Source organism: Hyperolius riggenbachi, chromosome 6 (genome assembly GCF_040937935.1).
Source record: "Hyperolius riggenbachi isolate aHypRig1 chromosome 6, aHypRig1.pri, whole genome shotgun sequence".
Classification (NCBI taxonomy): Eukaryota; Metazoa; Chordata; class Amphibia; order Anura; family Hyperoliidae; genus Hyperolius; species Hyperolius riggenbachi.
Window position 1 is genome coordinate 383,049,645 of NC_090651.1, and position 24,029 is coordinate 383,073,673.

Here is a 24,029-nt window from a genome sequence, read left to right on the forward strand (position 1 = left end):
CCACTTTCCACGCCGCAGAAATCAGCAAAAATGCTGCAGGACAGGAGTCTGCGTTTGGGGAAAAAATGAATCGCTGTGGTGTGCACCATCTGATTGAAATACGTACATTAGCCAAGTGCTTTTCCAAGTGCATGTGTTTTTAAAAAACGCTGAGAACCGCTCTTGAGGCTTGATTCACTTAACCGTGATAACTCAAATATCACTCCGTATCAAAGATATCACACCTTATCAAAGTTATCGCACCTTATCAGAGTAGCACAGCGAGCGTTACGAACTTATGCCTGCTAACTGGCAATGACACTCATCCTGCCCTGAGCCCCTGCGGGTTCCTAGTGCTCGCTATGCTACTCTGATAAGGCGTGTTAACTTTGATAGGGTGTCATAACTTTGATAAGGTGTGATATCTTTGATAAGGTGGGATATCTTTGATAAGGTGTGATGTCTTAGATAAGGCGTGATGTCTTAGATAAGGTGTGATATCTTTGGTAAGGTGTGATATCTCTGATAAGGTGTGATATCTTTGATAAGGTGTGATATCTTTGATAAGGTGTTATAACTCTGATACGGTGTGATATCTTTGATAAGGTGTGATATTTGAGTTATCACAGTTTAGTGAATCCAGCCCTTGGTGTCCACCAGCCCTTACTGAGAGTTCTATGCACAGAGGGAGATACTGCTTGTTTGGCAGTTGGTAAAAGCCATTATTACCCATAATGCAACAAGGTTCACAGACAGTTAACTTTCAGGACCTTGTTCATGACATCGCCCAGTGGGAGGGGTTTCACCACAATCTCAGCCACACAGACCCCCCTGATGATCTATTATAGAAGGTAAAGATTTCTCGTGGGAAAGGGGGTATCAGCTACTGATCAGAATGAAGCTCATTCCTTGGTTAAAGCACTTATTTAAAAGTAGGGATGGTCGGAAATGTCAGTTTCCGATTCCACACAAATTCCGATTTCTGCCAATGCTGATTACCAGTTTATAAATGAATGGCAGAGCTCCTCTTGAAAAGATTAAATCTGTAAAGAATCAAACATACTCCACATAGTGCATTACTGCAAGATTATGCCATAAAAATCAAAACACCCCGAGTGGTCAGTGATGCAAATGTGATTCACACCGTGTGTAAGTCCACCAGACTCCCACAATAGTGGCAGCTCACCAGATCAAAGCCACCTCAGATCCAGGTGGGTCTAGCATTCAATATCACCAAAGAACCAGGCAACGTCAGCTCCTCTTGCACAGTATTCAAAATAGATTCAATCCAGTGTACATGTAAAACAAGATCATAAAACCGCTCATAGCGTAACCTTAAAAGTAACAGTATTCAGCCCTGCACCATCCAGCGCACTTACGTAATCCTCAATGACAAGAGCGCCTATAGAGCTATTCAGCCCAGCTGTTTTGTCCCCTCCGGTGGCATCGGCGTCCCGTTCATCCACGCAGCAGTCCCCGCTCGTTCACTAGTAACTTTTCGACCGGATGAGTCCGCACGAACGAAACGTGTAGGGCGGAGCCAGGTGCGTCTGACGTCACTGGATGTGGAAGAGAATGCTGGCCGGTCGGAAAGTTACTAGTGAACGAGCGGGGACTGCTGCGTGGATGAACGGGACGCCGACGCCACCGGAGGGGACAAAACAGCTGGGCTGAATAGCTCTATAGGCGCTCTTGTCATTGAGGATTACGTAAGTGCGCTGGATGGCGCAGGGCTGAATACTGTTACTTTTAAGGTTACGCTATGAGTGGTTTTATGATCTTGTTTTACATGTACACTGGATTGAATCTATTTTGAATACTGTGCAAGAGGAGCTGACGTTGCCTGGTTCTTTGGTGATATTGAATGCTAGACCCACCTGGATCTGAGGTGGCTTTGATCTGGTGAGCTGCCACTATTGTGGGAGAGTCTGGTGTACTTACACACGGTGTGAATCACATTTGCATCACTGACCACTCGGGGTGTTTTGATTTTTATGGCATAATCTTGCAGTAATGCACTATGTGGAGTATGCTTGATTCTTTACAGATTTAATCCCTTCAAGAGGAGCTCTGCCATTCATCTATAAACTGTCATTTACATGGAACTGTGGTGGCGAACACTCTGTTTTGATGCATAGAGGTTTAAGTCTTGTATAGAACGGGCAGGCGCAGTTTGCTGTTGTTGAATGCTGATTACCAATTCCACGGATTTCTGATCGGTTTTCGATTTCCTAGTAGTATTTTTTTGGATCTTTTTTTGCATTCTCTGTTTGGTCAGATACCTCCGAGTTGACTCTGCATTCTCTGATTGGTTGAATGCTTCTGAGTTCTGTGAGTGGGCTACTACAATTACCGAGTTGTGGTAATGCTGTATTTCTACAGAAATCCGATTTCCAAGTTCGGATTTCTGATTTCCGAGTAACAGGGTTTTTTTGTCATTTTTTGCATTCTCTGATTGGCCAAATACTTCCGAGTTGTTTCTGCAGTCTCTGATTGGTCCATTCATTTTGAGTGATTGGGCTAAAATTACCGAATTGCAGTATTGCAGTATTTCTGCAGAAATCCGATTTCCAAGTTCCGTTTTCCGATTTACGATCGGAAATTCGGATTTACGATCGGAAATTTCAATTCGGCGAAATCTGAATGAGCATCTCTATTTAAAAGTTTAGAGACAGAGGAACAGCAGGACAGCCAGACCATTTTCAAGACTGAAATAAACATGGAAGCCACCATAGCCCTCTCCCTTTAGATGTCCTTTAACCCTTGTAGTTGTGGGAGGAGTCTGAAAGCCCCAAAGGAAACCCACCCAAGCACAGAAAGAACATACAGAACTCCAACCAGGACAGTCTCTGTTGTGTTGAGCATAAATATTGTCCTCCTCCTCAATTTTGAACGCCCCTTCCCCAAAATATTCAATGAAAGCCGGAAATGGAGACCTCACCTGTGGTGGAGACCATGAGCACTATCAGTAGAGATGCCAGTACCCCCTTCATTGCTGGATGGATCCAGGTGATGTTGGCAACGAGACAGGACTTCACAATGTACGTCTCTATCAGTGGAACTCCTATTTATCTTCTGCCAAGCAAGTAGGTTAATCAAGAGATTATCTTGTCACATCAGATAAATGACTTAATGAAGAAGAGGAATCTGCATCTTCAACCCACATGCAAACCAAAGAGTCTAGTGATGTTTATCTAGATCTATTATTAGGTTATTATCATTTATTTATTATAAGGTTAGGATCAGTTCTTACTGTTTTTGTACATACAGTATGTTTTGGTTTGGCGTGATAGTTTGTGATAGTTCATGGGGTCCCTAGAAAAACTTTCATGCCCCCCCCCCCATGTTTACACCTTTAGGGCCTGTCATGGAAGAGCCGTGAAGAACACAATCACAATCGGTTTTCTGCACTGATTGTGATTACCGATATGATACAAATTGGATGTGTAGGTATAGCGGAGTGCAGATGGCTTGGGGTCTTCCTTTGAACCCTGGCTATTCAAGTTGTTTAACCCAGATTGAGCTTTTCACATGTATCTGTAACAACTCTGACAGGGTAATTAACCTCGTTACAGTTACCTGGGAAAGACCAACACACACATGGCCTCCTAAAAAGGGATACGTCGGGAAACCCACAACAGAGGGCCTATTCAGAAACTACAGTCTCGCAGACCGCTTGGCACTGGCCACCGCATGACTTCCTAGTGTGGGCAACACATATTAGAATATACCTATTTTTTGGTAAGATTGTAGCAGAATGCCACTGACTATCTCTACAGTAATAATCCATTCAAGCGCAGATGAAATTGCACACGTTCTAAGATGTCGTGGAAGTTCATAGCTCTTTCCAAAGCTGAGATATTAATTTTGGTGCAACTAATTGGGCTAGACTAGTGATTCTTGATCTTTGTGTGATTCCCTAGATCCACTGTGTATAAATCTGTCATCAGCACAAATATGGTATTTATTGTTTTTGAATTACAGCGTTCTACAGTTTAAACCTAAAATCTCCCTCCGGGGAAATGGACTGTGATTGGTTTGTTACCCGGAGGGGGCAGGCTTGGTCCCACCCCAAAACTAGCTTCAATAAAACCAAGCTGCATGCAGGGAGGAGGGGTTCTCCCATTTTCCATCTGACCGGAACCAGCTGGAGGACCTTGACGCTGGTTTCCCTGTTTTTTTCAATCTGGAACAAAGGACTTTAACTTGCTTCCACAAAGGGACATATTTCATCTGAACTTAAAGGGAACCTGAACTGAGTAAAATGATTTACACATAAGGAAACTTCAAATGAACATTACATAGTTACCTTGCCATCAGTTCCTCTCAGAAGCTCATCATTCTCTTCTAACAATGATCCCTTCCAGTTCTGACAACATTTTGTCAGAACTGAAATATATCAGTTGCTGTCAGTTATAGCTGAGAGGACAACTGATTGGTCAGGTAATGTCCATGTTTCCCTATGGCTCAAGTGGGTGATGTTACAGTTTAACAGTGTGCTGACCAGGAAGCTGTTATGTGGTAATGGCCATTTTCAAAATGGAGGATGGAGAATTTCATTGATCACAGTGGCCAAATGGGACACAGGAGAGGAGACATAGATTTATGAGTAGACTCCGCAGGAGGTAAGTATGACCTGTATATGTTTATTTTGAGTTTTCATTTTCAGTTCAGGTTTTCTTTAAGTATTCATTTATTTCCTTTCCTTTTTATTTTACACTTGGTTACTGTTCTCTTTAATTGTAATTTTTAATGATTTTCTGTATATATTAATTTTTTATATTGCATTTATAAATAAAAGACTTCTAAAGTCACTTATTTCTCAGTTACACCTACTATTCAGCCACGCAGAACAAATCTTAGCTTTCCGAAGAGACGCTACTAAGAAGTACTATTCATTATAGTCAGATTAGGGAGTTTTAACCATTTTTTTATTTGCAGGTCTTAGAATCAGTGAGATTAGGTCCTCTGTCCTTTACAGAGGTGGTGGGAGCCTTGTACCCCAAAATAGTGTGTAGTTTGTGTTACTGTAGCTCGCAAGCTCCCTTCTAGCCTGTCTGTGGCCAAATTCCAGCTGTTTCAGCTTATCGATTGTGTCCAAGAGACTGGACAGTCTGTGGGTTGAAATACCTTGGAAGGCACTTATCTGTCCAGCCACTAGGGGGCCTGTGATATTGCCCATCTCACAAGGGTCATGTGAGAATCCGCTCAGCTGCCTGCGCAGGCAGGCAGCCTTTTGACCATTGTTTAGGTTTGCTTGCTGCAGGACTCTGGAAAGGAGACCTTCTGTCAGTTGTGCAGCTTGTGTTGCTGAGGGATTTGCATACATTAGTCATGCAAATCCTTTTCCTGCCTTCTTTTGATGACTGCCACTATAAAAGCATTCTGCTCCCAGAATGCTTTGCTGGACATTTCCCTTCCATGGTCTGTTCCTGATGGACACTGCTGGAGTGTCAGCCATTGCTATCTAGTATAGTTAATTCCTGGGGTTGCTTAAGGCTCCCCTTCTAGCCCAGTCAGGTTGTAATATCTGTTTTTCCTGTTCCGTCTGTCTTGTGTTTGGATCGCACAAGCCCTAGCGTTAGCGGCTGTGGATCCTTCTGATTGAGTCTGGAGTGTAGGTTGGAACAGCGGTTGTTTCTGCCTACCTCATCTGTTCTGTCTGCCGTGTGTTTGGATCGCACTCGCCCTAGCGCTAGTGCTGGGGATCCTTCTGTTCTGTCTCCTGGGATCGCGCTAGCTACTTTTCGCTAGCGCTGGGGATCCTTCTGTTCTGTCTCCTGGGATCACGCTAGCTACTTTTCGCTAGCGCTGGGGATCCTTCTGTTGTGTCTTCTGGGATCGCACTAGCCACTTTTTGCTAGCGCTGGGGATCCTTCTGTTCTGCTACTCTGTCTCCTGGGATCGCGCTAGCTACTTTTCGCTAGCGCTGGGGATCCTTCTGTTCTGCTACTCTGTACCTGGATCGCGCTAGCCACTTTTCGCTAGTGCTGTGGATCCTATCTTTCGCTTGTCCCTGTTTTCGTGTGTCTGTTTTGTCTGATTCGAAACGCTTGCTGTAGGCTCGGTGAGGTAACCGTTAAGCAAGCGCTTGCGTTCTCTGTTTCGTGTTTGTCTGTCTTTGGTTAGTTAGGCGTGCTTGTCTCTGTTGTGCGTAACACGCGGAGACCGCGCACGAACGCGTGCACTGTTGCGAATGAGTGCGGTGTTCGCGTTCAGCTAGCATTTGTTATTTTCTTTATCTTTCTCTTTGTATGATTTGCTGTGCCTTTGCTACCCCTGTGCTCTGTCCTGCTCAGTCTTGTGTCGCTATTGGCAATCGCCATTCTTGCGATTGCGTTTCCTACTTCGTTTCCGCCGTTGTGTGTTTGCCGTCGCTGGGTGGCGACTAATTTGGTGAGCACACATTGGTTCTGTCCTTTTGCTCTGTTCCCTGTGGGCTATCCAGCCCTGCCTGATTGTACCTTGTCCCGGATCTGTACAATTCCCATTTGGCATCTGTGGCTGTGCAGCGGCTGTGTTCGCCTGCACTCCACAGCGCCATCTGCCGGTGGGAATTGCCCTCTGCGGGTGCATAGCACCTAGCCTGGGTGTCCGCAATAATACGCTTGTGGAGGAAATCCGCCGCGTCAGCGCACGTCTGGTGCGCTGACCACAGAGACGATTCCACAATCGTTACAGAATGTCCAGCCAAACCAAAATTCCCAGGGCAGAGGGAACCTTCGATTTTGTTCAGATGTCATTGCCTGAGGCAAAGGCATATGTGGATCCTATTATAGGTAGGATCGCACACTACATTAAAGCAGTTAAAAAGTCTGTCCTCGTTCCTGACCCCAACCCATATGGAGATTACCTAGATACTGGGTTGTTTGAACCGCCATTTGCCTCATGGGAGATTGGGGCCTTGTTGGAAGAGTTTGATTTCGATTGGAAAGCCTTTTGCGATTTTTATATCGCAAAGAGCGCGGATGACCTGAATGATTGTCTCGACTCTATGTACCTTTTGATCGATTCTGATGAATGTGATGAGTGTGATGTGGATCTGGTGATTTATGTGTGGCAGACTATTTTGGACGAATTGCACACACACCAACCAATTATTTCCAATAAAGAGACACCATTGTCACATGATTATTCCTGTCTTTCTGGGGTAAAGCAAGTGATTTTGGACACTGTGCGACCTGAAATGAATGGGTGTGCCTCGACTGTGGACACCTGCGTGAATTCTGATGGAGTTTCTCCCGTTTGTTTAGAGGTTAAATCTGTGCGATCTGATGCCGGTTTCTCAGATGTTCCTGCCGATTGTGATCGGCGTGAGTGTGTCAGTTTTGTCAATGATTTGTGTGATCCCTTGTCATGTAAAAACAGATCTTCTTCTCTCAGTACTACTTTAAGATCCTCCATCTATGATCTTGCTATGGGGAAAATTCCCAAACTATGCAGTTTCAAGAGTAAAATTAATATGATTCCTCATGTTGTTGTCACAACTTCCCCTAACATGGTTCAGTATGAATGCTCAGACCTAGTCAGGTGTGAATGGGAGCCCCCGTTCCAGAAAAATCAGCTCGAAGCGTTGGCGTATAAATTGGAGAATGATTTAGAGTCGTTTTGTGAGTACTACATTACCAGAAGTGAATCTGTCTTGAGAGCATGTATAAGTTATGCTTCCGCCTTAAGAGAAAAAAAGGGGTGTGAATTTGACTTTGTGAGTCCGCTGATTTGTATGTGGAAAATGATTCTGAATGAATTACGTGTACGTCATTCAGGTGACGTTTGTAAAGGTACATTGTCAGCTGGCATTTCTGAGATCCAGCAATCCAGCCTGGAGACCTCAGAATCCCTGTCTTTGGAGTGTTCGGTTTCGCAACCTAAAGCGATTGTGGATTCGCAAATTTTGCGTTCTGTCTCCTCGGATTCGACATCGTTAGCCGAGTCTAAGAATGAGACAGCACTTTGGTTTTGTGAACCTGATACTGAAGCACCTTTGCTCTGTCCAGAGAAGATGTCTCTGAGCCTGCCCTGTATCATGAATAAAGACATTATGTCCACTCGCATTGACATTTGCGAGTCTGATTCTGAAGTAAGTACTGACTCTCCACCCAGTAATCTGGATGAGTCAATATTACCTTGTTTAAAATCTCCTGCAGTGTCCCTAGAGGCTCGTCTAGGTATTGCAACCATTGTTACCTGTTTCTCTGCTATTTTGGAATTGCAGTCTGGTTTGACTGCTATGGAGGAATTTCCCTACAGTGAAACGAAACTCAGAAAACCAGAGTTAGTTTCACTAGATATTTTTGTGTACCCCTGTCCTGATGATGAAACTCAGTCTCAGTTTATGGTGGAACCTTCCCTGGGACATCTGCCCGGTTCACAAAATAAAGTTCAAGCTTTGCCCTGTAACATGGATAGTTCAGAATCCTGCTTAGGAGACTTGAAAAAGGATGTTCCTGAGGTCCTGTCTGACCTCCTGGAGATCTCCGAGTTCCTCCCAAGGGGTGCAGAACTTGTAGGAGACATCTCCTGCCCCCCAAGTCCTTCTGAGGTGTTGCCCACTTCAGTAGGCATTGCTGCCTTGCTGGCTACCTTTTCAGCTCTGATGGAGCTTCACGCCTGTGTAGTCAATGATGATATTGCAGTCACAGAAATTTCTGAATTTGAGTCCGAGTCTTCTTTTGAAAGACCAGTGCCTGTGGCCCCTACTCGTGATGAACTTATGCCCGGTCCTGGTTTTGGTTTTCTCGTATCGGACTCTGAGGTTGGCAGTTCCCCGACATGTCCTGAGGTTTCTCCTGTGCTGGTGTACCCCAGTGTGCTCTGTGACCCAGAAAGCCCAAGTGTGCCTCGGTTACCAGCATACTCAGATGCTTCCTCGGTGGAGACATGCTCTGATATGGCCTGCCTGCTTGCATGCCCAGAAGTGGTCCCTGAAAGTCTTGATCTTGATGGGTGTCCTCGTAATTCTGAATCCGGAATTGTCATTGGTTCCATGGGGGTTCTTGGTAATTCTCCATGTGAGCCTGGTGATTGTTCTACCCTCTTGGGATCTCTGTGGAGCTTCAAAAGGTTCTGGGAGATTCCGGGAGAGATTTTGCTTGGTACCCTGGATAAGATCAACGGTGGCTTTTGTGTTGTAAGGGACACTTCGAACAGGTATTGTGGCAAGTTTGGTATTTTCGGACGCTCCTTGGAAGGTGGTGGGTATTGTCTGGAGGGTGTCGATGGCTTCTTCTCTGGCGTTCACAGTCCTGATGGGTGTTACGCTGAGACTTGTAGTGCTGACGGGCATGTTTCGGTGGCTTCTGTTTCCCATGAGGTCGGTTTCGGGTGGACTGACTCTGGAATTGGACCTTGTCGGGCTGGCCCGACCTTCATGAGTCTTCTGTTAAAGTGGTTTGGAGATATCAGTTTTGAGGGTCGTCTGGAATTCGACCCTAGGAGGAGGGGTACTGTGAGAATCCGCTCAGCTGCCTGCGCAGGCAGGCAGCCTTTTGACCATTGTTTAGGTTTGCTTGCTGCAGGACTCTGGAAAGGAGACCTTCTGTCAGTTGTGCAGCTTGTGTTGCTGAGGGATTTGCATACATTAGTCATGCAAATCCTTTTCCTGCCTTCTTTTGATGACTGCCACTATAAAAGCATTCTGCTCCCAGAATGCTTTGCTGGACATTTCCCTTCCATGGTCTGTTCCTGATGGACACTGCTGGAGTGTCAGCCATTGCTATCTAGTATAGTTAATTCCTGGGGTTGCTTTAGGCTCCCCTTCTAGCCCAGTCAGGTTGTAATATCTGTTTTGCCTGTTCCGTCTGTCTTGTGTTTGGATCGCACAAGCCCTAGCGTTAGCGGCTGTGGATCCTTCTGATTGAGTCTGGAGTGTAGGTTGGAACAGCGGTTGTTTCTGCCTACCTCATCTGTTCTGTCTGCCGTGTGTTTGGATCGCACTCGCCCTAGCGCTAGTGCTGGGGATCCTTCTGTTCTGTCTCCTGGGATCGCGCTAGCTACTTTTCGCTTGCGCTGGGGATCCTTCTGTTCTGTCTCCTGGGATCACGCTAGCTACTTTTCGCTAGCGCTGGGGATCCTTCTGTTCTGTCTTCTGGGATCGCACTAGCCACTTTTCGCTAGCGCTGGGGATCCTTCTGTTCTGCTACTCTGTCTCCTGGGATCGCGCTAGCTACTTTTCGCTAGCGCTGGGGATCCTTCTGTTCTGCTACTCTGTACCTGGATCGCGCTAGCCACTTTTTGCTAGTGCTATGGATCCTATCTCTCGCTTGTCCCTGTTTTCGTGTGTCTGTTTTGTCTGATTCGAGCGCTTGCTGTAGGCTCGGTGAGGTAACCGTTAAGCAAGCGCTCGCGTTCTCTGTTTCGTGTTTGTCTGTCTTTGGTTAGTTAGGCGTGCTTGTCTCTGTTGTGCGTAACACGCGGAGACCGCGCACAAACGCGTGCACTGTTGCGAATGAGTGCGGTGTTCGCGTTCAGCTAGCGTTTGTTATTTTCTTTATCTTTCTCTTTGTATGATTTGCTGTGCCTTTGCTACCCTTGTGCTCTGTCCTGCTCAGTCTTGTGTCGCTATTGGCAATCGCCATTCTTGCAATTGCGTTTCCTACTTCGTTTCCGCCGTTGTGTGTTCGCCGTCGCTGGGTGGCGACTAATTTGGTGGGCACACATTGGTTCTGTCCTTTTGCTCTGTTCCCTGTGGGCTATCCAGCCCTGCCTGATTGTACCTTGTCCCGGATCTGTACAATTCCCATTTGGCATCTGTGGCTGTGCAGCGGCTGTGTTCGCCTGCACTCCACAGCGCCATCTGCCGGTGGGAATTGCCCTCTGCGGGTGCATAGCACCTAGCCTGGGTGTCCGCAATAATACGCTTGTGGAGGAAATCCGCCGCGTCAGCGCACGTCTGGTGCGCTGACCACAGAGACGATTCCACAATCGTTACAGGTCATAAAAAAAGTGTGGCCCTTAGAATCTTAACACACACAACAAGTGGAGCCCCAAAACCTGATCTGAAGTATGGTCGCTTGTATGGGTGGAAGGGAAGGTTCGTAGTTGGGGCCCCCACAGCTCTGGGTTCACCTGCGATCGCAGGGGCTGCTTCCTGGTTACGCCCTAATTTGTTTAGGTACAGAGTAGCCATGAACGAAATTTTGCATAGCAGTAATTTCAGCAAAATTCGGAAATGTGATGCAAAATTGTAACACTAAATTTTGGGCTATTGCAAAATTAACTTTACATGTAACCATAATTACGATGCGTAATTTCGCAATAATGCATAATTTCCCAAAATAAAAACTTTCTCCTGCCCATAGACTTGAGTACATTTATGTGAAAATGTGTCTTCTCATGTGTGAAATTGTAAAGCAAAATTTAAGACTATTGCAAAATTAATTTTTCATTTAATTGTAATTATGATCTGTAATCTCACAATGATGTGTGCGTTTGAGAAAATATAACTTTCTCATGCCCACAGACTTCAATGCATTCAGGCAAATATGTGTTTTCTCATATGCAAACATTTTTCTCGTATGCCTCATAGACTTCAGTGTATTTATGCGCCGCTAAATGGTTGCCAGATAAAATCCAGAACATTATCATACCCTTCAGATCAAAGTGTCAGACTATGTCCAACACTCTGATTGGTGCTATCCCCATCCTCTGCACCACAGAATATAAATATTATGTGGGCTGATTTGGGCTTTCTATAGGCACTCTGCTGCCGGATCCTTAAGGACTAGGAACCATATTCTAGTTCTCAACTAGGGTTCCATGAGAGGTGGTGAGACACCTTCGGCATTTTTATCACTTCACTAGCTGATTGCCCGGCGTTGCCCGGGTATGTATTTGGCTAGTGTTGGCTCCACCCACTTTTTCTAACCCTAACACACAATTACGCAATGACCAAGTTTGTGAGCTTTGCAGTCTTTGAAATCAATAATTTGCATTGAAATTAAAAAAAATATGATTGGCTGTTTGTGGCTCCACCCCCTTTTCTGAATTTGAACCCCCAGTTACCCAATGACCAACTGTACCAGGTTTGAGGCCTGTGCCATTAACAGTGCAAGAATGGCAGCAATTAAATATTCCCCTTGAGAAGCAATAGGTGAAGTTTGATTCATTTTGTAGGCTCCACCCATTTTTCTGAATATTTAACCCAGTCACCCAGTGACCAACTGTGCAAAGTTTGAGAACCCTGCCATTAACAGTGTAAGAATGGCTGCAGTATACATTTTCCCAGTGAAATTTGTATTTGTCTCCACCCACTAATGACGTGGAACTGCCCGCCTGTGTATGTATTTGACCGGTTTTGGCTTCGCCCACTTTTTCTAACCCTAACGCACGAACACTCAATGACCAAGTTTGTGAGCTTTGGGGTCTTTGGCATCAATAATTTGTATATTCCCATAGAAATTAAACAAATCAGATTGGCTGTCTGTGGCTGCACTCCTCTCCAACATTTGAACCCCAGTCACCCAATGACCAACTATAGCAGGTTTGAGGCATCTGCTACAGCCCCGTTTCTATGGGCGTGCGATACGTGCAATCGCCCGGGGCGCTTTATTGTGCGGCAGGAGGGGGGCGTCGGAGCGGGGGAACGGACATAATAGTTATAACTCACCTTCTTCATCCGTTCCCCCGCAGTTTCAATATCTTTTCTCTCCCGGCGTCCGTCGCCTGGTAACAGCGCCCCCTGTGATGACATACCGCATGTCATCACAGGAAGCGCTGTTACTAATGAGATAGATGCCGGGAAAGGAAGGACATTGAAGCAGCGCGGGTTCGGCGGAAGCAGGTGAGTTATTACTATTATGTCTGCTCCCCCCGCTCCTGCGCCCAACTCATGCCGCCCATACCAACTAACCTAAACTGTGGGAACCTACCTAACACCCGTATTGCGGGGCACCTATCTAACTAACCTGAACTGCCGGAACCTACCTATTTAACCTAAACTGCAGGAACCTACCTATTTAACCTAAACTGCAGGAACCTACCTACCTAACTAACCTATACTGCGGGAACCTATCTACCTAACTAACCTATACTGCAGGAACCTACCTACCTAACCTATACTGTGGGAACCTACCTAACTAACCTACACTGCGGGAACCTACCTAACTAACCTAAACTGCGGGAACCTACCTAGCCAAGCTATACTGTGGGAACCTACCTAACTATCCTATACTGCGGGAACTTACCTAACTAACCTATACTGCGGGAACCTACCTAACTAACCTATACTGCAGGAACCTACCTAACTAACCTATACTGCGGGAACCTACCTAGCCAAGCTATACTGCGGGAACCTACCTAACTATCCTATACTGCTGGAACCTACCTAGCCAAGCTATACTGCGGGAACCTACCTAACTATCCTATACTGCTGGAACCTACCTATATAACCTAAACTGCAGGAACCTACCTATCTAACCCATACTGGGGGGACCTACCTATCTAACCTATACTGGGGGAACCTACCTATCGAACCCATACTGGGGGAACCTACCTATCTAACCCATACTGGGGGAACCTACCTATCGAACCTATACTGCGAGAACCTACCTATCTAACCTATACTGCGGGCACCTACCTATCTAAACTATACTGGGCGCACCTACCTATCTAACCTACACTGGGGGCAACTATACAGGCTACCCTATACTGGAGTTACCTACGTAGCTAACCTGTACAACCTGTACTGCGGGCACCTATGCCTGGCTCCATGGGGGTGGGGGAGGGCGATTTTTACACCCTCGCCCTGGGTGAAATTTAGCCTAGAACCTGCTCTGATCTGCTATTACCAGTGTAAAAATGGCAGCAATTTAAATATTCCATTTGAAAATCAACAGGTGAATTTTGATTGGCTATTATAGGCTCCACCCACTTCCCTGAATATTAATCTCAGTCACCCAGTGACCATCTTGGCAAAGTTTGAGATCCCTGCCATTAACAGTGAAGAAGGGCTGCAGTTTACATTTTCCCAGTGAAATTTGTTTTTGGCTCCGCCCACTTTTTGTAAACTGGACACACAGTCACTCAATGACCATGTTTGTGAGCTTTAAGTCCTTGGCATCAATAATTTGTATTTTCCCAGTGAAATGAAACACATCTGATTGGCTGTTTGTGGCTCTATCCCAGTCATGGGCAAACTTGGCCCTCCAGCTGTTAAGGAACTACAAATCCCACAATGCATTTGCTTTTATGAGTCATGACTGTGGCTGTCAGACTCCTGCAATGCATTGTGGGACTTGTAGTTCCTCAACAGCTGGAGGGCCAAGTTTGCCCATGCCTGCTCTATCCCATTTTCTGAATTTGAACCCCAGTGACTCAATGACCAACTGTACCAGGTTGGAGGCTTGTGCCATTAACAGTGCAAGAATGGCAGCAATTTTAATATTCCCTTTGAAAATCAACAGGTGAATTTTGATTGGCTTTTTTAGGCTCCACCCATTTTTCTGTATAATAATCTGTGCCATTAACAGTGCAAGAATGGCAGCAATGTAAATATTCCCCTTGAAAATCAAAAGATTAATTTTGATTGGCTGTTGTACACTCCACCCACTTTCCTGAATATTAATCCTAGTCACCCAGTGGCAAACTGTGTTAAGTTTGAGAACCCTGCCAATAACAGAATGGCTGAAATCAATCTAACAAATCTGATTGGCTGTTTGTGGCTCCACCGCCTTTAGTGAATTTGGTCCCCAGTCACCCAATTACTGACTGTATCAGGTTTGAGCCCTCTGCCATTAACAGTGTAAGAATGGTAGCAATGTAAATATTCCCCATGAAAATCAATAGGTAAATTTTGATTGGCTGTTGTAGGCTCCACCCACATTTCTGAATAATAATCCCAGGCACCCAGTGGCCAATTGTATCAAGTTTGGGAACCCTGCCATGTAAAAAAAATTACCAAGTTTATCAGCTTTGGGGTCCTTGGTATCAATACTTTGTATATCTGATTGGCTGTTTGTGGCTCCGCCCCTTTCTGAATTTGAACCCCAGTCACCCAGTGACCAGCTGTACCAGGTTTGAGGCATCTGCTATTAACAGTATAAGAATGGTTGCAGTTTAAATATTCCCTTTGAAAATTAAAAGTTGAATTTTGATTGGCTGTTGTAGGCTCCACCCACTTTCCAAAATCTTAACCACATTCACCCAATGACCAACTGTGCAAAGTTTGACAACCCTGCCTTTAACAGTGTAAGAATGGCTGCAGTTTAAATTTTCCCAGTAAAATGTGTTTTTGGCTCCACCCACTTTGTGTAACCTTGTCACACAGTCACTCAGTGACCAATTTTGTGAGCTTCCAGGTTCCTGGCATCAAAAATGTGTGAATGGAAGCAGTTTATCCAGCAAAGAAATCTGATTGGCTGTTTGTGGCCCCACCCCTTTAGTGAATTTGGACCCCAGTCACCCAATGACTGACTGCAGCAAGTCTGAAGCCTCTGCCATAAACAGTGTAAGAATGGCAGCAGTTTAAATATTCCCCTTTAAACGCAATAGGTGAATTTTGATTGGCTGTTTTAGGCTCCACCCACTTTCCAAAATCTTAATCTTATTCACCCAGTGACCAAGTGTGGCAAGTTTGAGAACCCTGCGATTAACAGTGTAAGAATGGCTGCAGTTTACATTTTCCCATTTAAAATGAATGGCTGAATTTTGATTGGCTGTTTTATGCTCCACCCGCGTTTCCTGGATTTTTAAACTCGGTCACCAAGTGACCAACTGTGCCAAGTGTGGGGACTCTGGCTTGATTACTGTGAGAATGGCAGCCTTTTACATTTTTTTCATTGACTTGAATGGGTGAAATCTGATTTGCTGTTTGTAGCTCCGCCCAGGTTTGCAGGGTGGCCGCGAGACCCCCAGATCATATCATCCCAGGTAGTAAGGGATCTGTGTACCAAGTTTCGTTCAAATCGGTCCAGCCGTTTTCGAGTGATCGCGGCACATACATACACACACACACACACATACGATTTTATATATATAGATGGGACAAAATAATCCTGCTTGCCCATGGATGCGACCGGAAAATTGATTTAATCTGTGGCATATCACCAAGTTCTCCTATTGGACAGGTTAAGTGCCCATCATCCTTTGAACTGAAGATAAAGACGGCAACTGTGGTGGAGACGGGTGGATGTGACGGCGAGTGCAAGAGATAAGACAAGCAAAGCAGCACGGGACAGTGGTGCTCAGCAGAGCTCGAATATTCGAGTAGCTCGAATATTCGAGCTCTTTTCCAGCTATTTGAGCTCGGTATTCGAGCTCCGAATAGCTGCAGCTATTCGAATGGGCTATTCGAGTAAACGCGAATAGCCTATTCACTATTCGAGCTATTCGAGCAAACGGCGCTATTCGAGCTCGAATACCGAGCTCGAATAGCGTCATAGCCCAGATTGATGTCCTTAGAGCCAATCAGAGGGCTCCCAGGCCCTCTGACGGCAGCCAATCACAGAGGGGGACCCTGGCCAGCCCCTACCCTATAAATAGCGGCCGCCATGTTCCGTTTCTCCGTCCTTGCCTGAGACTTGCATAGAGAGAACGTTGCTCCTTTGTGCTTTGGCTTAGCAAGAGCTCTATTGTGGTCATTTACCTAGCGTTTTTGCTCACATACACCTCCTATACACACCTATATTGTTGTTAGATAGACATTGTATTTTAGTTAGTAGCTTTTGTGTTACATAGAGAGAGACTCAGACAGCTGCTGCAGGCTTACAGCTTTAGGCCTCAGGGCCTTGCCTGTGTGGGCAGCTGTCCTCCTGTCCTCTGTTAGTTTATTTCTCATTAGTATTTAGACAGTATTAGACAGTATTAGATAGTACTAGACAGTATTTCTGCTGTCCTTTACTACTTAGTGATTGTATTTTGTATTGTAGTTATATACTGTAACTATACTAGGACACTCACTGACTGTCACTGTTTATAGGCTACTAGCTCCTGCGTGTGTGTGTGCACTCACTGTCTGTGTACTGTACACACACTCTATTTCCTTCTGAATAGTTATATACTGTAACTGTACTAGGACACTCACTGACTGTCACTGTTCATAGGCTAGCTCCTGCGTGTGCTTGCACTCACTGTCTGTGTACACACACTCTATTTCCTTCTGAATAGTTATATACTGTAACTGTACTAGGACACTCACTGTCACTGTTCATAGGCTACTAGCTCCTGCGTGTGCGTGCACTCACTCACTGTCTGTGTACTGTACACACACTCTATTTCCTTCTGATTACTGATTGATTATTGTAAATTCTACTTCCTGACAGTTACTACTTACTTACTGTAGTAGGGACACTCACTCAGTCACTGTTCATAGGCTAGCTCCTGCACGTGTGTGCGCGTGCGTGCACTCACTGTCTGTAGTGTACACACACTCTATTTCCTTGTGATTACTACTGATTATTGTAACTTCTAGTTGTACTTCCTGACTGTTACTACTTACTTACTGTACTAGGGACACTCACTCACTCTCTGTTCATAGGCCAGCTCCTGCGCGTGTTTACGCGTGCGTGCACTCACTGTCTGTAGTGTACACACACTCTATTTCCTTGTGATTACTACTGATTATTGTAACTGCTAGTTGTACTTCCTGACTGTTACTACTTACTTACTGTACTAGGGAGTCGGGACACTCACTCAGTCACCTCACCCACCAACCCACTCCATTAAAGTACCCCACTTTTCACCCGCCCTTTTCAAAAACTTTTGTGTTTACGCCCAAAACATCGAAGATGTCTGGAAGTGACAGCCAGCGCGGTTTGGGCAAGGGGAAGGGCAGCAAGGGAATCAGGAGGAGAGGGGGCAGCATTGTGGCAAGCCGCGGGCGCGGCCGCGACACCATGCACAGTTCCGCAGCAGCAGCAGCAGCGTCAGTGGCTAACATTCCTCCCATAGCCACTGGCCGTGGACGCCTTGGGCGCCGCCCAGCAGGAGCATCTGCAACTCACGCTGCAGAGACACAGCAGCAGCAGCGTGTAGCACCTGCTCCGATTTTCCTCCAGCCGGGTCGGAAACGTCCCATTGAGGAAAAGGATGCAGACACTGTGGTGCAACTGATGACGGAGGATGAGCAGCCCGCCATCAGCTCTGCATCCGAGGCCTCCACCCTCACCACCACCACCCCTGTTCGCAGCAGCCGCCCAGCAGGGCCTGGGGAGGAGGCCAGTTCACCGTCAGTCGCCGACCTGTCACTCAGCACTCTTTTGAGCCCAGGCATGATGCGTCAATTGTCTGCTGTTGTTGGCGATTTGGAGGAGGAGATGCTGATGGGCACTTTGGGGGATGAGGGATTGGACAGCAAGACTGTGGCGACAGTCAAGCAGCCCATCCATGCATCAGGAGAGGAGTTTGGGGGGTCATCATCCCAGCAGGACATGTTTCAGGAGGGGGAGGATGATGATGACACGGTGACAGACAGAGACTGGGTGCCACCACCTCCAGGGGATGTCGTCCTCAGCAGCTCTGAGGAGGAGGAGGAGGATGCGCTTGTGGGCCTTGCAAGGAGGCGCATCATTGCAAGCATTGGCAGCAGTAGGCAGGTCCCACAGCCTGCTGGTGTCTCAGGCTCAGCAGCAGCAGCAGCAGCAGCATCTGCCAGTACCACCACCAGCCGCACCCAAGCCCCCCCCCCCCCCCCAATCACCACAGGGAGACAGGCAGCAGCGGTTCCATGCCGTAGGGGGTCGTTTTTGTCACCAATCTGGCGTTTTTTCACCATGCCCACAGTGTACAGCAAGTACGCCACTTGCAACCACTGTCAGCGGAAGTTGAGCAGAGGTGCAGACCCCTTAAAGTTCAGCACCAGCTCGCTCATCAACCACCTTGCTGCGAAACATTTCCACCAGCATGAGGAGTTCCAGAGGCTGAAGGCATCTGGTGCTGGCAGTGGCACCACACCCATCACTGCACAGCCTTCAGCAGCAGCAACAGCAGCGACAGCAGCCACCCGCCCTCCTGCTCCTCCAGCAGCACCAGCAGGAGTGCGGAAACACACTGCTCCTCCCCCCTCTGCAACTCCTGCCGCCGACACTGAGGCCTGTTCTGGCAGCCAGTCCTCAGTGGCCTCCTCTGCTGTGTCTGCTGATTCCCGTGCCAGCAAAAGGCCACGCCAGAGCCTTTTGAGTGAGTCCTTCCAGGGGGTGGTTAGGGCTCTGCCTCCCAGCAGCCGTCGCGTGCGGCAGCTGAACGGCTTGCTGGCACGGGCCATGTGCTCCCAACTCCTGCCATACACGCTTGTGCAGGAGGGGAGCGACATGCGTGCGCTGCTTGCTTGTGCAGCCCCAGACTGGCAGCTCCCCAGCAGACACTTCTTCGCCCGCAAGGCCATTCCTGCACTGCACCGCTTTGTGATGGCCAATGTGGAGCGAGGGCTGGAGCACGCGGTTGGTGAAAGGGTCCACGTCACCATGGACTCCTGGAGCAGCCGCTTCGGGACAGGCCGCTACCTGTCTTTCACTGTCCACTGGGTCAGCTTGGTGGAAGGGGGTGAGGATGGGAGAGCAGCAGCGGGCACAGCAGCAGCAACACAGTGGGTGGTGCCCCCCCGCAGGGTCAGGGGAACTGCAGCAGGTTCCTCCGATCCTCTGCCATCCTCCGGCACACCTGGCCAAACCCCCCGCCTCAGCAGCAGCGTGAAGGCCCGCCACTGCCAAGCGCTGCTGCACTTGGTCAGCCTTGGGAAGACCAAGCTGACGGCAACCCATGTGTTGGCCAAACTCCAGGAGCAGGAGAGGATTTGGCTGACCCCCAGAGGCCTCAGAGTCGGAGAGGTGGTGGCCGACAATGGGGCCAATCTGGTTGCCGCAATAGACAGGGGAAACCTGACCCACATCCCCTGTCTTGCCCACGTGCTGAACCTGGTGGTGCAAAAGTTCTTGCGCACCTACCAGGGGATGGGCGAACTGCTGGAAATGGCAAGGAACGTTGTGCGTCACTTCCGGCGCTCAGCTGCAGCCTGTGCGAGCCTGGAAGACGTGCAAAAGGAGCTGGAGCTGCCACGCCATCGGCTGATCCTTGACGTTCCGACTCGCTGGAACTCCACCCTGGCGATGTTGGAGCGTCTGGTTGAACAGAAGCACGCTGTCAACCAGTACCTTGCCCTGGCCACTGTTTCCGCTGCTCGGAGAAGGGACAAGACCAGCAACATCCCGTCCATCGTCCCCGATGATGACTGGAGGCACATGCAGCAGGTGTGCTTAGTGCTGGCTCCCTTTCTGCAGGCCACTAACATGGTGAGCAGGGACCATGCTATGGTCTGCGAGTGGGTGCCCCTGGTTTGTCTGCTGAACAGGGCCCTCGATGCTTTGCTGGAACAGGGAGCGGCAGCCTTGGACCAGCAGGAGCGGCAAGCAGCTGCACAGTCCACCTCTGAGGGGGAGGAGGAGGAGGACTTGGTGGAGGTCCCTGACCTTGCTGCTGATGAGGGGGAGCAGCACAGTGCAGCTGAGTTGGTGCGGGGGTGGAGAGAGGATGAGGCGGCAGAGGAGGAGGATGAGGAGGACAGCACTGCCGTCGATGTGCCAGCACACGTGGCCCGCCTCTTCCCAATGGCAGCGCACATGCTGGCGTGCCTGCGCAAGGACCCCAGGGTGATCCAGATGAAGCAGAGGGAGGACATCTGGATCAGCATGATGTTGGACCCACGCCTCAAGGGGAAGTTGAGCCAGTTCCTGCCGCCTGCAGGAGGAGACCCAGCGCAACAAATAAGGAGCTTGCAGCAGGCCCTTGTTGAGCGCTTGGAGGAAGCCTTCCCCCAGCCTTCCACCCCCACTGTCCAGCAGCCAGCACAGAGGCAGCAGCAGGTGCCTGCATCCAGCAGCAAGCGCCCCACAGACCTGCTGTCTCTCAGCCACGAGCTCTACAGGACTGTAGAGGCTCCGGCAGCAGTGACTAGAGAGGAGGTGCATGATGCAGCAGCATCCTCCTCCAGTCACAGCCAGCGCCTGACCCGCATGGTGGTTGACTACATGGGGTCCTACAGCAGGCTTGACAGCGATGCCCCTGTTGATCCCATGGAGTATTGGGTCAAGCGCCTGGAGATCTGGAGCGAGCTGGCGCAGTACGCCCTGGAAGTGCTGTCCTGCCCCCCTTCCAGCGTGCTGTCCGAGCGCTGCTTCAGTGCAGCTGGTGGCGTGGTCACCGAGAAACGCTCACGTCTGTCTCACAAGTCTGTGGACAGACTGACGTTTCTCAAGATGAACCAGGCGTGGGTGGAAGGCGAGTTCCTGGCCCCTGTTGTCGGCGAGAGGGGGACATGAACTGGCTAAGAACCATCGTTAATGTGCCTTACCACCCTTTACCACCTCCTGGCTCCTGCTCACTAAGCCAGCCTGGTTCAGTTTGACTATTACGTCGCCTGCAGCCACACATTTTACACCTACAGTGGACTGCTGTGTACTGCCCTTCTGCTGTCTGTCTGTGTTTCCCACTGCCAGGGTACACAGAATTACATTCTGCTGCCACTCTGCCACCAGCTATTACGTCAAACAATAGCTATATATCTGTGTAATTGGTTGTACAAACAAAACCAAAAAACCATTAAAAAAAAAAAAAAGGTTTAATTTTTCTGAGGTGCCCAGGTTGAAAACTGTGTTGTCCCAGTTGTGTTTTGGACACGATGTGGGCTGCACGACCGCTGTCTGGGACCTCCTGTTGTGTTTATTTACAGCCCTGGTATCACCGCTAGGTACCAGGGCTATTATGTCACGCTGCCTGCCTGCTGCCACACTCACACTACTCCTCCATTCCTCCTGCTGCTGCTGTCTGTCTGTGTTTCCCACTGCCAGGGTACACAGAATTACCTTCTGCTGCCACACTGCCACCAGCTATTACGTCAAACAATAGCTGCTCACATTACTCCTCCATTCCTCCTGCTACTGCTGCTGTCGGTTTGTGTTTCCCACTGCCAGGGTACACAGAATTACATTCTGCTGCCACTCTGCCACCAGCTATTACGTCAAACAATAGCTATATATCTGTGTAATTGGTTGTACAAACAAAACCAAAAAACCATTAAAAAAAAAAAAAGGTTTAATTTTTCTGAGGTGCCCGGGTTGAAAACTGTGTTGTCCCAGTTGTGTATTGGACACGATGTGGGCTGCACGACCGCTGTCTGGGACCTCCTGTTGTGTTTATTTACAGCCCTGGTATCACCGCTAGGTACCAGGGCTATTATGTCACGCTGCCTGCCTCATTGACTGCCTGCTGCCACACACTCATCCTCCTCCTCCTGCTGCTGAATTTACCTCCTGCTGTCTGTGTGTTTCCACTGCCAGGGAGCACATACAATGGCGCTTCCAACATGTGTGCGCCACCAGCTATTTGTTACGCTCAAAAATAGCTGCATTTCTGTAAAAAAAAAAAATTGAAAAGAGAAATAAGTGAAGAAGAAGACGATATAGAAGAAGATGAAGAAGATGAAGAAGAAGAAGATGAAGAAGATGAAGAAGAAGAAGATGAAGAAGAAGAAGAAGAAGAAGGAGAAGAAGAAGAAGATGAAGAAGAAGAAAATGAAGAAGGAGAAGAAGAAGAAGATGAAGAAGAAGAAGAAGAAGATGAAGAAGATGAAGAAGATGAAGAAGATGCAGAAGAAGATGAAGAAGAAGAAGATAAAGAAGATGAAGAAGATGCAGAAGAAGATGAAGAAGAAGATGAAGAAGAAGAAGATGAAGAAGATGAAGATGAAGAAGAAGAAGATGAAGAAGAAGAAGAAGAAGATGATGATGATGAAGAAGATGAAGAAGATGAAGAAGATGAAGAAGAAGAAGATGAAGAAGAAGAAGAAGACAATATAGAAGAAGAAGAAGATATAGAAGAAGATATAGAAGAAGAAGATATAGAAGAAGAAGATATAGAAGAAGAAGAAGATAGAAGATAAAGAAGAAGAAGAAGAAGAAGAAGAAGAAGAAGAAGAAGAAGTATATACAGTACTGAACAAAATTCTGGACACAACTTCTCTTTTCACCTTTTTTTTTTTAAAGGAACATCCCCACATAATCACTTGCTGTTGTTACTTGGAAAAAAAGATGTTTCTTGCATCATTCACCCTCAAAACAAGTGTTGGAAGCTATTTAAGGCCAATTCGAATAGTCAGCTCGAATAATGAGCTCGAATACCGACTCGAATAGTGAGCTCGAAGTCCGAGGTCGAATCGAATAGTAAAAATTATTCGACTCGAATATTCGACTGACCTCGAATAATTTACTATTCGAATTCGACCAAACTTGAATTTTAAAAAGGGGTATTTGAGCACCACTGGCACGGGAGGAGAGAAGGAGACAAATGGAGTGGTGGTTGGTGCACTGTGGGGTAACTGTTGCAGTTCTTATGTGGGGTGATTGTCGCACTGTGGGGTAATTGTTCATGTTTTTATCTGCAGTTCTTATGTGGGGCAATTGCTACACTGTGGGGTAATTGTTGATGTTTTAATCTGCGGTTCTTATGTGGGGTGATTTTTGCACTGTGGCATAATTTTGGCACTTCATATGTGGGGTGATTGCTGCTCTGTGGTCTAATTGTTGCAGTTCTTATCTGGGGTGATTGCTGCACTTCATATGTGGAGTAATTGAGGCATTTCATATTTGGAGGTGATTGCTGCATTTGTAACGTGGGGTAGTGATTGCTGCATATGTAAAATGACAATGGCACTTTTGTTAACCAAGAGGTGTATAATAGTAGGTAGAGGACAAAACTGTTGTATTTTTATGCAGGAGTTCCCCCAAGACCCAAAATATTTTGTAGCGGTTTCTTGACGAAAAGTGTTGAGAAAGGCTGCTCGAAATATTAAAGAGATAATTTGGGTTCTAGGAGAAACAGTAAGAGTTTTTTCTCACAACGGTTGACTAATGAGTCAGTCTTACTTCTAGTACAACCTGTTGCTGGAATTTATTTTGATTAAGTTACTATTGAACATTGCATAAATTATTGCATGGAAGAACATCAGGAGAAGATAATAAATCTCAGAGCACCAATTACGTGTGAGATAATCCCGTCACTCCAGACATCACTGTATGTTCAAGATGTCCACATACCAGGAGGTGAACTGGCCATTGACCGCACAA

At 47.3% G+C, this 24,029-nt stretch overlaps 2 protein-coding genes across 3 annotated transcripts in view; one reads left to right on the plus strand and one right to left on the minus strand.

Moving 5' to 3' along the window:
- LOC137521981 (phospholipase A2 inhibitor and Ly6/PLAUR domain-containing protein-like) overlaps nucleotides 1-3,006 on the minus strand; it is a 30,476-nt gene extending 27,470 nt beyond the window's left edge. The window contains exon 1 of the mRNA XM_068241966.1: nucleotides 2,921-3,006. Within this exon, the coding sequence (XP_068098067.1) occupies nucleotides 2,921-2,972 (52 nt within the window). The 5' untranslated portion in view covers nucleotides 2,973-3,006. The remainder of the gene's footprint in view (nucleotides 1-2,920) is intronic.
- Nucleotides 1-24,029, plus strand: part of LYPD3 (LY6/PLAUR domain containing 3) — a 133,637-nt gene that overhangs the window by 11,290 nt on the left and 98,318 nt on the right. The gene's annotated exons all lie outside the window — the stretch shown is intronic.